The following is a 16,456-nucleotide window of genomic DNA, read 5'->3' as shown; positions in this document are numbered from 1 at the left end:
CGAGCTCATTCCCGGCCGCCCGCCCCGGATCCGCCCCGAGCCGCCAGCGCCCGCTCAGACCCCGCCCGCGGCACTCCACGGCCTCTCCGCCGCCCCCGCAACCCCGCGCTCGGGAGGAGCCTCCGCGGCCGGGGCAGCGCTGCGGCTGCGCCCCATTGGCGCTGCGGCCGCCGGAGCCCCGCCCCGGCCGCCCCCGGCCGCCCCGGCAGCCGCCGCGCCGGTGCAGTCTGCGGGCGAGGCCAGGCCGGCGCCGCTGTCGAGGACGCGCGGGGCGGAGGCTCCAGCGCTGCCAGGGCCGCGCGTTCTCTGCCGCGGAGCTGCGGGCGCGGGCCGGGGCACTGCGGGCCGCCCCCGCCGCGCCGTTACTCAGCACAGCCGGCACTCGCCACACCGCCGGTCCGGCAGCCGGGACAGCGCGGGGCCGCCGGGCGGACCGCCAGGTGCAGGTACAGGCTTGCTTCCCGTGGCGGCGGAGCGGGGGTGGGCGGTGTGGTGGTGACCCGCCGTCCGGGGGCGTGGGGAACCGTCCCCCAGCTCGGACCTGCGGCCCCGCCGGCGTGGGGCGGCCCCGGGGCGGGCGGGAGGGCTCGCGGCGCCCCCGCGTTTGTCTCGGCCGGAGGGTCTGAACGGCGCGGGGAGGTGCCGGCCCCGCCGCCCTCCCGCCGCTGCCCCCGCCTGTCGCCGCCGCAGCGTCCGGGGCTGTTCCGTCGCTCCCGTCTCCGTGGTCTTGGCCTGGACGCCTTTGTTGGAAACGAGCTCGCTGGCTTGTGGACACGCTTGTTAAAGCCTGGCTCTCTTCTCGGGTCTAAACAATTGGTCCTCGTGTCACTGCTGTGGGCTTCTGGAGTCCTTTTCAGATACAGACACCTGAGGAGTTCATTTAGTTCTCTTCAGCCTGGTTTAATTTATTCCCTTATCTTCTGCTGTTGAGGGGGGGGAGTGATGCTGACCTTAAAATTGCTCTCGTGTGTTGTCAATTTGAAAGTTTAAAGTACTTGATTAGGGATTAGGTAGGAAACTTGGTGACTGCGGAAGTCAGAGCGGAGCCCCCGGAGCGCGGAGCAGTGTCAGAGGCGGAGCTGCGGGTTCGTGACCGCCCGGCGAGGGGAACGCGGCGGCGGAGGGGCCGAAACGGAGGGCGGGGGGCTTTAGCAGAGCACATCCATGGGGCAGAACCTTGCTTTGGAGCGTGCAGGGCATTATGCAATCGACTTAATCCTGCAGTTGTCTGTCTGGGACTTTTAGAGAATTAGTTTGTTTTCTAGGTGATAAGGAATGTCTTGATTTTTCAGTTAGTGTTTCCTGTATTCCTGTTCTTTTTTTTCAGCTGTGCCATTAGGTTGGAGATATACAAAGTAACCAGCAGCAAGCGAATGATATCCGCACATTCGCTAACCTAGGTACAGTTTGTGAGAGTAGTAAGGCTGTTTATTTCTTTAGAATCAAATTAAACAAAGTGAATTTTTTGTTCTGTGAGGCTTCTATGTAGGTTACTTTGCTCTTTGAAAACTACCTTAAACAGTTATTTCACAGTATTTCTTGGTATGGCTTTTTCATTATTGAATATACTTCTTTTGTGTTGTGTTCCAGAGCTATTGTGTATTCTTTCTTAATATTCTATAAACTTAATCCTTTTATGTAATACTTAATTAGACAACTGTTGAAGTAGTTAAAGGATGGTCGTATCCTTCTGTTCCATTTTTTATTTAAAGCAGATGTTGAAGTAAATATTTAAAGTTTACATTAGTAGTGACTTGACCTCAAGTTTTCATTGCCTCGTGTTTAATGAAAGTGTGAGGGAAAATACTTTAGAATTTCTTGTTCCAGTAGTATATGCTGAAAAATAATAATTAAAAAAAAAACCCAAACGAATAAAAACCACAACAAAAAACCACATGCAAACAACAGCCAAGCAAAAAACCCCAACAATTTTAATACCTTGCCTGGTACAGTTAGAGCAACACTAAAATTTACAAACCAGTAGCTATATTTACAAGTTTGACTTTGTTCTTGTGAATAGTTCCTATGAAATAAGTAATTTAATTTAACTATACAATTAGAATAATTTGTATTTAATGTAAATATAAGATTTCTAGATAAGTGTTTGCAAGGGTTGGGCTTTTAAGGCTAATACGTAGTGAAGTACTCAAAGATGTGAATAGTAGGTTCCGCCTTCTTGTTATGATTTGCAGAGAGAGAAGGACAGGACTAATTGTTATATGAAAGAACTACATTTGTGTTATCATAGGAATCACAAGGTAAGTATTTGATGCGTTCTTTAAGATTAGATAGATGTTTTCACCTTTTCTGCTGTCAACCTTTATGGAAAGGTTAATTGCCAAAGAATGAATGGAAATTACTGCCTGTGGGCAGTTTTACATTTGTAATTTTATGTGTTACTTCATTATTCATAAGAGGGTGAAAGAGATAAAATTGATAAAATGACCTGGCCTACCTTTTAAAGGCTATCACAGAAGTGGTAGGTGATGCCACTTGGGTCTGTTTTATTTCTTAACCTCTATTGCTGCAATAATAGAAGTGTATCAACTTTCTACAGTTTCTTCCACAGAATTTTCCTACTTAATTAATATGAAGAATGCAGTATAATTTTAAAGGGGATGTATATTTCTCTTATTATGTTCTTTTCATTGTTAGTATATTTTACCAGCGGGAGGAACTGTGTTTGCAGCACAGCACTGGCATCCTTATTATTGATATGTCAAATAGAAGGTGAGATAGTTATGTTGTTGGGATGTGCCAACTTCAAAGTCTGATGATGCTACTGTAATGAGCACAGAGGCTTACATCATACATGCTCAGAAAGTGTTAGACTTAGGCATGCACAACATATCTTAGTCAGATGAGTCCCATTAAAGTTACTCATCCGTACTTGTGGAACTGTATGCTTAAGGTAATTTGTGGTCAGGGTTGTTTTTGCCCTGGTTTCAGTAAGAGTTCAGATTAAGCATACATCAAACCCACTCGTTATTGGAGTGTTTTTTAATGCAACGTTGCATGTCGTGTCTTGTTTACTTTCCATGAATTATATTTTAGTCTCAAAGTAACTGGTTTTGTTGACCTCCAAAGGTTTTACCAAGTCTAGGTGGTGTTAAATGAAAGGGTTTTTGTGACTTTTCCTATAGTTTTTACCATAATAATTTCTGGATGGAGGAATCATTAGGAAATCATGTCTTCTAACCTTAAGATGTCAAAACAATACTATTTCTGAAGTAATGCTAAGTTTAATCCCCCACTGAAGAGTCTGAGAAGAATAACTTTTGAAGAAAGATAATCCATGTTCGGTTGACATTAAATTATAACATCTACTTGATAACTACTAGACTGAAATGCTGATTCACTTGAACTTTTAGACAACAATAGTAGAATTACTCTATACGCCCTGGAGACTCTCTTACATCCTGATTCCATTCCAGATCCTGGGGTTAAGAACACACTCATGTGAATACAATGAATGACAAACCAGTTCCAGTGTAACAGAAACATTGTTTGCATTTAGTTGAAGGTATTCTTCTGAGGAAGTTCAGCAGATGTTTAGTGTCAAATTTGTTCAGTTAGTGATGCTTAGGATCTGCTGTTTTTCTTGGGTCTTCTAAGTGAAGAAAGCAGCACATACGTGTTTTAAAGAAAAGAATTCTTGGTAGCCATGATTCAGATGGAGAAAGATTCTGGAATCAGAATCTTTAGTTTCACTAGGCAGATCTGCCATTGTATTAAAAGAACAATATGTAAAGTCTGCATTAGTCTAGCACAGGGGAGAAATAATACTTCATCCATGGTCTTCAGCATATCATTCTCCATATTTTGTCACAACCCATTTTTAGCACATTTAAGCTATCTTGGGGCACAGTATACCACTTCAGCTGGTTAACTGTGGTTACTGCAGTGCTGCTCTGGGCGTGAATGCTATCAGCCAGCTTCCAGTCTTCTGAGATTACTTTGACAAATAGCAAATATCTTCTGAGGAAGATCATATTTGTAGTGTTGCTGGGCTGTTTATAGTTACAAATAATGTAAACTGTTCTAATTCTTTCTGACAAGTGGATTGGGAGGAAGTAAGAAATTCTGCAACTACCGCTGTATTCAGTACACTGTATACAGTGCAATCTACTGTTCCTGGGCACAGGAACAAGTTCTTTATACCTTACATTTGGAAGTACGTATTCTTTTAAAGTTTTCACCAAAAAAAAAAATCACCCCCTTACAATAAAGTATAATATCTAACTTTACCTTTTACTTTTCTGAAAAGGTGGGAAAACACACTTGGAACAGATCCATTTAATATTTTCTGTTAGAAACAGAAGTATATTTGAGTATTGGGTCATAAATACTTCATGGAGAAAAAACCTATTGAGGCATCACAGGAGTTTCTCTGGACTGTGAATGTGAACTTACTAAGTAGAGATTAAAAAAGTTGCTCCTTTGGTGCTCACAAATGTAAGAGAAGAAGGAACAAAAAAGAAGTGTAGGGTTTTTCCTGTGCATAAGACAGCCTAAACCTTTTGCCAGTCCCTAGGCATCCTCCACAAACTCCTTCCACTTGTCTGGACTCGTGGGTAAAAATGAAATTAGGTGTTCATATAATCTCCTCTTACAGATGAGAAACAGATTGATGGAATAGATGAATTATTCCAAATTTGAGTGACTAATTGTGCTGATTTCATAGATACCCGAGGTTATTGTTACTTTAGCTGGCAGGAGTATGATCCTTTATTACGGTTCTTTATTTAAGAGACCATCTACCTTTTTATGGAAGGTGATCAGTGCACCTTTCCTACCATCTCCTCTAAACTGATAGTGTTATTTCCCGTATCTAAGCATTTGTGTTTTCCCTCTGTTTTGAAGAAAACTGGAGGCTTGGGATGAAAGCTCTTGGCTGCAGCAGCCCCTTTTTTTGTGCCCTACAAAGAGAAGTAGTATTCCCAGAACACTCATGCTGTTTGTCAGACTGTCTTGCTGTGCCTGTGTTTGCTGCTTTGAAAGTCTGCTCCATGTAGCATTGTATGCAGTATGCATTCATTGTCTAACACAGGAAAGAGACCATTCATGCATCCAAAATACAGATAGTTGTTCTGTGATGTATGTTCAAATGTTTTTATAGCAGTGTTCTTGAGGCTTTTTTAAAGAGAAATTTGTGCGGGCATGAAAACTAAACTTGTATACAAGTTAGAGGACAAAAGTTGAAATATGATCTAAATATTGTCAGTTATTATGGTTAGCAGTAAGATTTTATTGTCGAATGACCCTAATATTTCTGAAACAGCACAGTACTGTTGTCATCTGAAATCTGCTTGTTTTGTTCCTGTTTGTAAACTTGAGCCTATCAATCAAAGCTGGTATGTGAAACTGAGAGTGGTTTTCTTCACAGGGACTTGTCAGGAGCTTAGTTGGAGACCTGTAGATATATTTGTCATTAAAAATTTGTTTGAGATGAAATTACACAAGGAAAGAAGTATAAATGTTTATCTTAGGTGTACTGGCTTCCAGCACGGTACTTAGCAAATTTTATTGCTCAGAAAAAGTATCATCACAACAAAGGATTTTTTCCCTGCTGTAAATTAATGTCTGCTTTTAAGGAAACATTTGTGTCAACCAGTACATGGGGTGAGGATGAGGATGAGTTTGTGGCTGGATTTTAGCGTACCAAAGCTCTGCAGTGTTAGCTAAACCACAAGCATCATCTTCTTTTGACTTCTAAGCTTTGGCCTTCATGCACCTTTCATACTCCTGATACTGCCTGCAGGAGCCCATATCTCATGATTACAGTACATATTCTCTGTATTTAGGAAATACCATAGTGATTTTTGGCTACAGAGATCTGCATAGCCTTAGTAGATTGCAACACTGCCAGTTATTTTAATTGTTTTTTAAAACATATGTATTTGTCAATGGAAAGAACACTTTTTGCAATGTCTTAGGATGAGGCCCTTCATTTCCTCTAAAGAAGCTCCAAAACTCATGCTTTTTCTTACCCTGGGTAATCATATTTTACTTTTGAAATCTATCAAAGGGATTTAGAGTTATCGCTCTTCTGCAATAATATGCTCACTGTGAAGTAACTAATAATATCAAATTAGATATTATATGGAAATATAAGTATATGTATTTAAATCTATATTTTGTTGAATGTTTCCACTAAAATTATTTATTATTTTCCAGAGACTTGGTTTACATTTTTAATTATTTTTTCTTTTTCCTTTTTTAATATAGGACTGTAATTAGAAACTGATATCATTCTCTCTTCCTGTTTCAGACTAGAAGATGAATAATCTTTCCTTCAGTGAACTGTGTTGCCTGTTCTGTTGTCCACCATGCCCAGGGAAAATTGCCTCCAAGCTGGCATTCTTACCTCCTGATCCCACATACACACTGATGTGTGATGAGAGTGGTAGTCGCTGGACTTTACATCTCTCAGAGCGAGCAGACTGGCAATATTCTTCTAGAGAAAAAGATGCCATTGAATGCTTCATGACTAGAACAAGTAAAGGTAACAGGATTGCCTGTATGTTTGTGCGTTGCTCACCTAACGCCAAGTACACTTTGCTCTTCTCGCATGGAAATGCTGTTGACCTGGGTCAGATGAGCAGCTTTTATATAGGACTGGGTTCACGGATTAATTGCAACATCTTCTCATATGATTATTCTGGATATGGTGCAAGTTCTGGGAAGCCGACAGAGAAGAATCTGTACGCTGACATTGATGCTGCTTGGGTGGCTCTTAGAACAAGGTAAGACATTAGTCGCCATTTTTCTTCTACAGCATACTTTTCAAATGGTTTTACTTCATCTGCATTGGTAGCTTAAACAGCAGTGCTGTATTTTAGGATTAATGGATTCATATCCAAGCTGATTGGTGTATTGGTCAGTGTTAAACAGGATCAGTGTATAGTACTTACATACTAGAAAAATTGAAATGGGATTAAAGTTAATTAGATGTGTGTGGTTTCACCTTAAATGATTAGACGATAATCCTTATTGTCACAGTTTGGAATCTTCTCAGTTGCGAAAATACAAAAGATGAGAAAAATCTAGAGTAATTGATTCCCCAGTAGCTGACACACTGTTGGGATGTGGGTAAAAGAGAATGTTTTTTCAGATCATTCTATTACCTTTTTTTGTAGGGAGGGACAGTAGAAAAGCTATTATAAGAGAACTTGGTTAGACTCTGTATTTCTCAGATTGTTTCAGAATTCAGACTGGCAGCTACAGCATTTACAAAGATAGAAATGTACTTTTGTTTTATATAGAAAGCTATCTTTGCAAAATATAATGTGGAAGAGGTTGTAATGGATCTGGGTAAATACATTATGGTGGCAACAAAAAATCAAAACTTTGAATCAGTGATGTTATCTCAAATAGAATAAAACTGGACAAGGAAAAAATGCAAATTGGAAGGATATTGTTTCTGTGTTCTAAACCTCTGGTTTTGGGGAGATAAAGTAGTAAGGTGAAAGACTCTGGAGGATTCACTGATACATGTGAGAATCCTAGGCATCAAATAAGTGCAACTTCTTAAATCTGAGAACATTATTCAACATGACTTGTTCCATTCATATCAATATTCTTGTGTTACAAACACCTGAACTACAAAACCTCTTTTTAAAATACTATGCAATCGTAAGAATAGCTGCGCACAAAAAAAAAAAAAATCTCAACATGTTGTGCATTTTGCACCAGAAAGGTGTGAAATGCTGAATTTAATGTAGAGCATCTTGTTTGATCGTTGCAACTTGAGCATCCTGTTTAGTAATTATAGTGTCTTAGAGTAATGACGTGTACGAACTTTAAATCCTTGAACCTGGTAGTTGTTACAGTGAGTTTAGAACTTGGTCGATGTAGTGTTTAAGAGGAGATTATCCCTTTTTAGTGTTTGAAATACACATACTGTCTTGCATTTCTTTTACGTTATAACAACAGTGTGATACTTCTTTTCAAAGTGTATTTTATTTGTGTCTTAAAGTAGGGGAAAACCTTACTATCATAAGCATCATTCAACCACAGAGGACAGATTTTCAACCTCATATATTCAAAAACATGTATACTATGTTGTTAGATTAGGTTTTGGTGTTTATTTTTGTTACAGTGGAAAGTTGAGATATGACTAGATCTATTCCATAAGCCCAGAGCTGTTTGTAGTTGATAGGTGATCTGGAAGTTAGCTACTTAGTCAAATACCCCGCAACAGTAACCAAAAGCGTAATATGGTTTGTGAACAATGTGGGAGACAGTCTGAATTATTTAAATGTACCCGAAAATGGAAGAGAACTGGATAGTGAAGCAATACTTTTTCTATGTCAATTTACAGGCTCTGTTTTATAAACCAGTTTGTAATTATTGTCACTTTTTCCTCATGATAAATGTCTGAGTAGAAAACCTACAAGAAAATGTAATTGCCATTTGAATTCTCATGTGGATTCTTAAACAATGAAGTATACTTTCTCTTATCAAATAATATTATTCATTATTGATAGGACAAGGGCTAATGACTTTAAAGTGAAAGAAGCTAGATCTGGATTGGATATTAGGAAGAAATTATTTTCTGTGATGGTGATTAGGCACTGGAACCAGGTTGCCCAGAGAAATTGTGGGCAACATCCCCCATCCCTGGAATAGTCCATGGCCAGGTTAAATAGAGCTTTGAGCAAACGGGTCTAGTGAAAGGTGTCCCTGCCATGGCCCAGGAAGTTGGAATTACATGATCATTAAAGATCCCTTCCAACACAAATCATTCAATGACTAGAATGTCCCATCTAAGCATGCTCTTTTCTGAGCAGATGTTGCTGTTGGGGGAACCTCTAAATACATATTACCTCTATCTGCATTTCTCTCTTCCATTAAAGAATGACCTCACCTCAGTCCATTTGTTGTCTATGTTTATTTTTTGTGTCGAAACCTTCTGGATACATGGGGTGAAATAGTCTGGAACTAGTATTGAGGGTGATGGTGAGATTTTACTGTAAGGGTATATGAATATTAACATTCATGGAAGTGAATACAGAAAGCTAATTTGGCAGCAGAACAGAAAATGTAAACAGCAGAGACAGATTCTGAGTTGTGTTCCTATTCTTTACCTGCTGTAAGTGTTTTAATAGGAAGCAGTAGGTACTCATATAGAAGCTGCCCGTGAAAGGAGGCAGTGTGATTCACTGCCTTCATCATGTTTGGAAAAGTTATACATTATTGCATATTCATGTGCATGGAACTGTATAAAAGTGGCAAGTGAAGACATTCTTTTTCTGACTGTCATAGCTACCAAGTGTTGAAATGCCAGGAGTCATTTTGGGATACGCCTGTTTTCTGCTGTTCTGCTCTCTGAAGGCCTTTGATGACACCCTAGAAAGGGTGGAAAGGTTTAACCAGCCCCAGGCAAATGCAGGGCAAGTGGCGCTCCTTCAGAAACCTCTGAAGACTTGCCAGAATTGCCTCATGACCAGATTTACCTGTAAGAAGCCAAACAGCCATTTTCATTGTTGTTTGTCATGGACTGACTAATAATTGAAAAATGGAAGGGTAAATCTCACCATCAGACTGATGTGTCAAAGTGGACACGATGTCCATAATTTGAACAACCGGATGTAGGAATAAGATTGAATCTGTTTGGATGCTGGCCAAAAGTGTTCATTTTGAGAATTCACAATTTCTTTTTTTTTTTTTTAATTCGGAAGTAGGTGGGGTTTGTTTTTTTGGCTGGAGGTTGAGGTACTGTAACTTTGTATATTTAGAGAGAAATTGAACTTTTTAGATTGATAGGAAAAAGCTTAATTGTGAAGAGAAATCTTGTCAATAGAACAAGTATATCAGTAGCATTGTGGAGTTTAGAAAAGGCCAGACTGTCATGAGAAAGACAGAGAAGGTGCAGTTTGTTGATTACTGTATGTGTGGTCAGTGAGCTTGCCTCTCACAAAACATAGTTCCTTTTTTCTTCTCCCAGTGTTAAATATTTTATACTCAAGAAGGAGAATAAGCATCTGAGTTTAGGAGGAGCTGAACACTTAGGAATTTTTTTCGTGGCCTGGAATGTTGATAGTTAAAGATGTGGATAATGTTCATGCCTTTCATGTTCTGCAATTTGCAGCTGTAATTTGCATGTTATGTCTATGATGACAAAAGATTCTAAATGTGAATTGAGATTCATCCTCAGGATGTTCCTCTTTGTTCCATGTGCCCCGAGCACTGGTGTCAGTTTTCTAAATGTTTATGTTGCAATATCTTCAGGAACAGTAGCTTCTCCAAAGCATCTATTGCAACTTTTCATTAGTGTAAACCTGAGAGGTGCTATCGAAAATGTATCCTTCTAAGGTTGATTTTACTGATACTTTATTCTATTGTTGTAAATCGAGTGAGTCTTCTAGACTAAGAGCAGTAGTTCAGAAGTAAAAAACTAAATTCTTTTCTGTCTCCCTTATGTATATCAAGGTCAAAATGGCAGGTATTCTTTAAGAGCCTGGCAGTGTATCATGGTAATTCCAGCCAGTATTTGGTTCTTAAAGGTAAGTGAAGTTAAAAAAAAAAGGGGGGGAGGGGAATCCCAAAACAAACCAAACAAAAAACACCTCACACCAAACAAAAAAAAAAAACCAGCACCAAACAAACAAACACAAAAACCCACAAAAAAAACCTATGCTGACACAAGTTATCTAAGATCACTCTAATGGACAATAGTGTTTGTATTAGTCCTATTATCAAGATAATGAGCTTTCAAAGATATTAACAATTTTTACAGTGTCTTTAATCTCTTGTCACCAGGACAACTACTTGCAGCATATAGCTCTGTAAATATCACATTCCTCTTCCTTAGGATGGCCTGTACTTCTAAGACACTGATTAAGAAAACAATATTACTACCACTTTTTCTCTTGATCTGACACTTCCTCATTTGGGAGACCAGGTGTATAGTCAACTGATAATTCTGTACAAAACTTCTTGTAACTGGCATTTATGGGACTATCAAAAGGAGTAGACAAGTTTTATGACCAGGCAGCTTAGCAACAGTTACTTTTTCAAGAATTGTTCTGTTTTAGGCTGTAAAGTCATACTCTTGATAGATAGGAACTGAGGCACAGCTGGACTCTTTCTTTTTCCCAAGGATTTCAGAACCCTGTTCAGGAGAAGGAAGACTAGAAACAACACATGTTGATCTGTTTTCCAAGTTGCTTGGATTTTATTTGGGAGAGGGGATTGATTGGGTTTTGTTTTTTTCTCTTAAAGCAAGAATATTCAGAGGTCTACTTTGAACTACCACTTCTGGTTATTTGCCTCACTCTTTTTCAGTTTTCAGATTGCAAACCAAGTAGTTTCTGCTGGGCACTGTGAGGCAGTTTGCTTGACTGTAGTGGAGAAAGGATTACTTTAATCCCAATAGAGTAAATGCTTTTCTTGGATTATTTTTCTGGTAACCATCATTTATCTATCTTTAGGCTGAAGGATCCAAAAATAGGGGAAAGAATAATGAAAAAGAGGAGGACATAAGTTCCAAAATATACTTTTAGGTTGTGCTTTAATTTCCTGTGCATCTTGTAAAACTCAATATCCAAGGAAATGCAAGTGTGATAATTTGCAGGTTTATTATTTGAGAGCCATGTTGTGTCATAATGTGCTGTGTGCAGTCTGCATGCCATACTAATTATGCGAAGTGTCAGGTATTAATGCAAGTTTTGTTCAGATTTTATGGAAGGGAGAGAAGGCTGTGCTGTACCTTCAGAGTGCACAAATGTGAATTGAGAGATTATTTGTAAAAGGATAGGTGTAAGTCTGTTCTCAGGTGTTCCAAGAGATGCAAAAATAGTGAAGACCTTACATTTGGTTTTGTTTCAAAACTTTCATTTATTGTATTTTTGTGTGTTGGAATTTGGAGAAAATCTTGTTAATCAGAATGTTTGAACATTCTATTCTCCAAGAACTCTTGAGAGATGGAGGGCTGGCTTGTTCTGGGTTGATGATTGAGTCTTAGTGTTGTAGAAGTCTTAATTTGCTCCTGAATAGATTATGACTAGAAACTCTTTCTAGGAAACACTAGTAGTAATTAAGTAGTCATGATAAGAACAAGATTCCTTGAATGTCTCTGTGCTAATACTTTTAAATCTTATATTTCAGTCTAGCAGAACACAATTTAAATAAATAGATGTTAGATGAGAACAGGGGATTTTAAGCTCAATTTAGAAAGTTTATAGGGGTGCCTAATGAGTTCTGCTACTGATATTAGCCTTTTAGTAATACTAAAATGTAATATTGTTTTTCTTGAAGTCTTCCTAAATATAAAATTTTTTATTAACTATTTATTATATACTGATGTAACATATGGGAAATGACTTCTGCCTCATTGAAAAGTACTTGTGGATTTTGGCTTTCTTGTTGGTTGGTAATTTGAATGTCTTGGTACACGTGAAACATCTTTTTTCCAGTGTTCCTGATTTTGAGTCTTTTGGACTTCTAGTGTTTGGTGACCTATACAGTTACTATACAGTTATTTATCCATGTTTATAAGGTCCAAGCTTGCTTGGCCCCGGCAGATGAACCTTAGGATTAAAGGGTGGGCTCAGTTCCGCGCACACTGTGTCTCACCTAAAAAATCCAATGCGCAGGCTGGAAGGTGGAAAGACCTTCCCCGGATCTTCGCTCGCGAAGACTGGCCATTATTATTAATAAGGTACTATGAATTTTTCATTAGCTCTGCTTCCATGATTTTGCAAAAGGTATGAGAAATATACTAATTTGATAACTTCTTTGTGGGTATGGGTGGTGTTATATAGCATTGACAGAGAAGATGCATGCATTTATTGAAGGTGAGGTAATAGGTGCACTTTCCTTCACTTGATACTCATTTCTTTTAGAATTACCATGGCAAACACTAAACTTACCTCATGCTGTTCCACAGTGGCATTAGGCTAGCCTGCACTAACTTATAAAGCTGAAGAAATTTCTAATAATGTACGAGAACAATTGGTGTTTGGGTTTTTTGCTTTAGTTTTGCTTTTGTCATTTGTTTTTTTGAGGGTGGGGAAAGGAGCTTGTTGTCACTTTGGAGGGTTTTCTGGGTTTGCTTTTAATGGAGTGCAGTATCTCTTTCTATTTAAGGCACTTTCTTTCCCAAGTACAGATACACTGTTGTGGTCTGACCTGTGCTAAGAGCACTTGGTTAGCAGAGGTCAATGTATCAGCAGCTCACTTCTGCTGTGGGCGCTATTCTTGCCGGCATAACATTCTCCTTACAGGCTTTTCTAGTGTTTCTTGGGTAGCAACTGCTCCACACTAATGCAGAAATATATATTAAGTCTGATTTGCATAAGTGTTAAATAGATATTTCTTTTCTTTACCTCTGTTAATTACAGGAAAAAAATTTTACTGTGAGGGGGGTTTGACATTAATTTGGTGTTGCATATTGGGCTGTCTTATTTGTGGATTAGTTTGAGAAGACCAAGCATCTTCCATGGAAGGCTATTCCCTGGAATGCACAGTATTCTGACCACTGTCAGTATGAGCATGCTTTAAGTCTCACTAAATTTATGAATGATGTTACCAGCTTGCAGTTTTTAACAGGTGTCAGAAGAGTAAAGCTGACCAAATCTTTTAAGGCTTGATTGTGCTCCATTTGATGATAACCAAAGAGCTAGTAAGGCTTTCATCGGTTTTCTGTTTTAGATCCACTGGAGTTACTAGTAAAGACTTTCAACTATCATGCAAGTCACAATTGTATTCACAAATCCATATTTAAAAAGTTAAACCCTTGTTTCGACATCATTCAGGCATAAGGAAAAAAATTACTGCAAGTGGAGAGTAAATAATTGTGCCTTTTAGTCACAAATGTCCTAGAACAGACTTGCTTGTTCTTCTACCAGCTCCTGTTTCATAGTTGATACCCTTTAGAAGCTTTTCACCTTCAGAAATTTTTTTTCTTGCTCTGTAGTTGTTTTATCTGTTTCACTTTATGTACCACTTTTAACATTTTTAATTTTCTAGGTATGGAATCCGCCCTGAAAATGTGATTATATATGGCCAGAGTATAGGAACAGTACCATCTGTGGATCTTGCTGCTAGGTATGAAAGTGCTGCTGTAATCCTTCATTCTCCACTGACCTCAGGAATGCGAGTAGCTTTTCCTGATACAAAGAAGACCTATTGCTTTGATGCATTCCCAAAGTAAGTTGTGGGATGGGTTTTTTTCCAGCATTTTTCTCTAGTACAGAAGTTTTCAACTAGTAGAATAACAAGTAGTCTGGCAAGTTCTCTAAAATATTTTTCAAGCATTTGATAAAACAATTGGAGAAAAATCAGTGAATAATAACAAAGAGGAACATTTGATTTGAAGTTTACGCAACTTTGTAAACCTAGATGTTTCATATCCCTAATCATTTTCTTGGATATCTGTTAAAGAAGTAATTAGTTTTCCTGTACTTAGTGTGTAAATCCCTAGTTCTAACTATAATTCTAGTCCAGTGAGTTGTTAATCTGTATAACTATGAAGAAAGTCTTTTGCAATATGTTTCTGTAAGACTGTAAAACTAAGTAGACCTTAACTGAAGAAAATTCCTGTCTTGTATTTCAGAACTGTATCCCTGTGTTCATGGATATAATCTTTTTCTTACAGCATTGACAAAATTTCTAAAATAACATCTCCTGTGTTAATAATCCATGGGACTGAAGATGAAGTAATTGACTTTTCACATGGCCTAGCATTGTTTGAGCGTTGCCAGAGACCTGTAGAACCACTGTGGGTAGAGGGAGCAGGCCATAATGATGTGGAACTCTATGGACAGTACCTGGAAAGATTAAAACAGTTTGTCTCACATGAACTGGTGAACTTGTAATTTTCTTTGTATATTTACATGCTTTTTTCATTTCACTGCAGAACTGCACATCTTGATAAATACATAACATAAAACCTGAATGTTGTGTTTTCAAATCATCTTGGTTGCCTTCATTAAATGTACAGGTAATGATTTGTTAACATAATTAATGAAGGTTTTAGTGCCAGCATTATAAACTGGAATTACATGATCCTACAGTCAAACTTGGCAGTTCACATGACTTTGTGTGAGGTTTTTTCCTTCCTAGATGTAAAAAAACCCAAAACACAAGGAGTACTGTAAGAAATTCTAATTATATAAAATCAAATGCTGTAAAAGTGTTGCCAAGTGCTTTAGTGTATCAAAAACAAATTTATAGATATTTTTTAAGCATCTCAAAATGTACTGTGACTTACTCTGTTGCACAGGTGTTATTAAAAACCAGACCTCTAAGCAATTGTTCTGTAAAAATGTAATAGCCATGAAATTCGAGCAATTACTAATGTATGTAATAAGAATAGACAGTCACTGGAAATGATCCATGCCCTGTTATAGGGGAAGAGGATCAAAATAGTTAACTTGTCCCATATTTTTCATATCTTTTGTGCTTAGATTTACTTTAGTTATTTTGTACTTGTGTTGTCCCTTACCTTTCAGGTTAAAAAAATTTACATACTCATGTCCTCAGGAGTCTTAATCTTGCCAAAATAATGCTAGAAGTTATCACTGTTGTAATGCAGGTATCATTCACATCATTGCTACTGAGGCCACAAATTACTTCTTTGAAACTAGTAAAACTTTTTCAACCTAGAAGACTTTGTGGACCATGTTTTTTTTAAAGCCAAGTAGTTTTCAACGTTGATTGTGTAGAGATGCAATGTTTCGTTCAAAAGAACCTGGAAGTTTATCCAACATTGTAATAAACAAATTGCAAGTTTGCAGTTGTCTGATCAGGCTTACTTTTCAATGCTTAGTGAGAAAGCTTACTGGTTTTTGAGTATTGTATGGAAATTTTACTAATCAGGCCTGGATTGGGTGGGAGGAGGGGCAAGAAGAGAATGTTGACATTCTTCTATTAACTCATAGTGAAATAAAGTTGCCTTTCCCTAGAATGCATTTTGCATTAATAAAACTATGAAAAGTAAACTTAATTATATGTACCCTATTTGCAAACAAAATAAGATTCCAACAATACACACTGTGCTTCTAAGGCCTTATGTAGTTTAACTGTTCTGCTTGGTTTTTTGTGATTGAGACTGTTGTATACTTAAATGTAACTTCAAGTATTGTGAAAATTTTAAGATGTGTTGATTAACAGTAAACAATATTCCACAAACTTGTTCTTTTTCCTTAATTTTTTTTCAAAGAAATAGCAATGGTTGCTTGCAATATCAAAATACTAAGCAACTCCCTATTTATTCTAGGAAATCTTAGAACTAAAGCAGTAACCCATCGTTATGAATTGTCAGCACATTTCTTCATCAGCAACAACTGTTCTGATTGCCCTCCCACCCCCAGGCCTCATCTTGCTATTATTTGCAATTCAGCACACAGGTTTTCTTCTGCAAAGGTGCTTATAAACATTCTTCTGTAATGAATTTTAATATTTCCTTCTTCAAAATTAAAAGGATGTCTCGTGCACTTTGGTGATTTCA

The 16,456-nt window shown here is 38.3% G+C and overlaps 1 protein-coding gene across 2 annotated transcripts in view; it reads left to right on the top strand.

Moving 5' to 3' along the window:
• ABHD17B (abhydrolase domain containing 17B, depalmitoylase) overlaps nucleotides 1-16,456 on the top strand; it is a 17,306-nt gene extending 850 nt beyond the window's left edge. The window contains exons 1-4 of one of the 2 annotated variants that reach the window (XM_050329006.1): nucleotides 288-446; nucleotides 6,272-6,746; nucleotides 13,975-14,154; nucleotides 14,603-16,456. In XM_050329006.1, the coding sequence (XP_050184963.1) occupies nucleotides 6,280-6,746; nucleotides 13,975-14,154; nucleotides 14,603-14,822 (867 nt within the window). In that variant the 5' untranslated portion in view covers nucleotides 288-446; nucleotides 6,272-6,279 and the 3' untranslated portion in view covers nucleotides 14,823-16,456. Of the gene's footprint in view, nucleotides 1-287; nucleotides 447-6,271; nucleotides 6,747-13,974; nucleotides 14,155-14,602 lie in introns of those variants that run through there. The other variant, XM_050329007.1, reaches the window with a different exon arrangement.

The sequence above is a fragment of the Myiozetetes cayanensis genome, unplaced genomic scaffold (genome assembly GCF_022539395.1).
Source record: "Myiozetetes cayanensis isolate MyiCay16 unplaced genomic scaffold, myiCay2020 scf4, whole genome shotgun sequence".
NCBI lineage: Eukaryota > Metazoa > Chordata > Aves > Passeriformes > Tyrannidae > Myiozetetes > Myiozetetes cayanensis.
The sequence above is the reverse complement of the archived record's forward strand: the minus strand, read 5'-3'. Positions and strand labels throughout refer to the sequence as shown.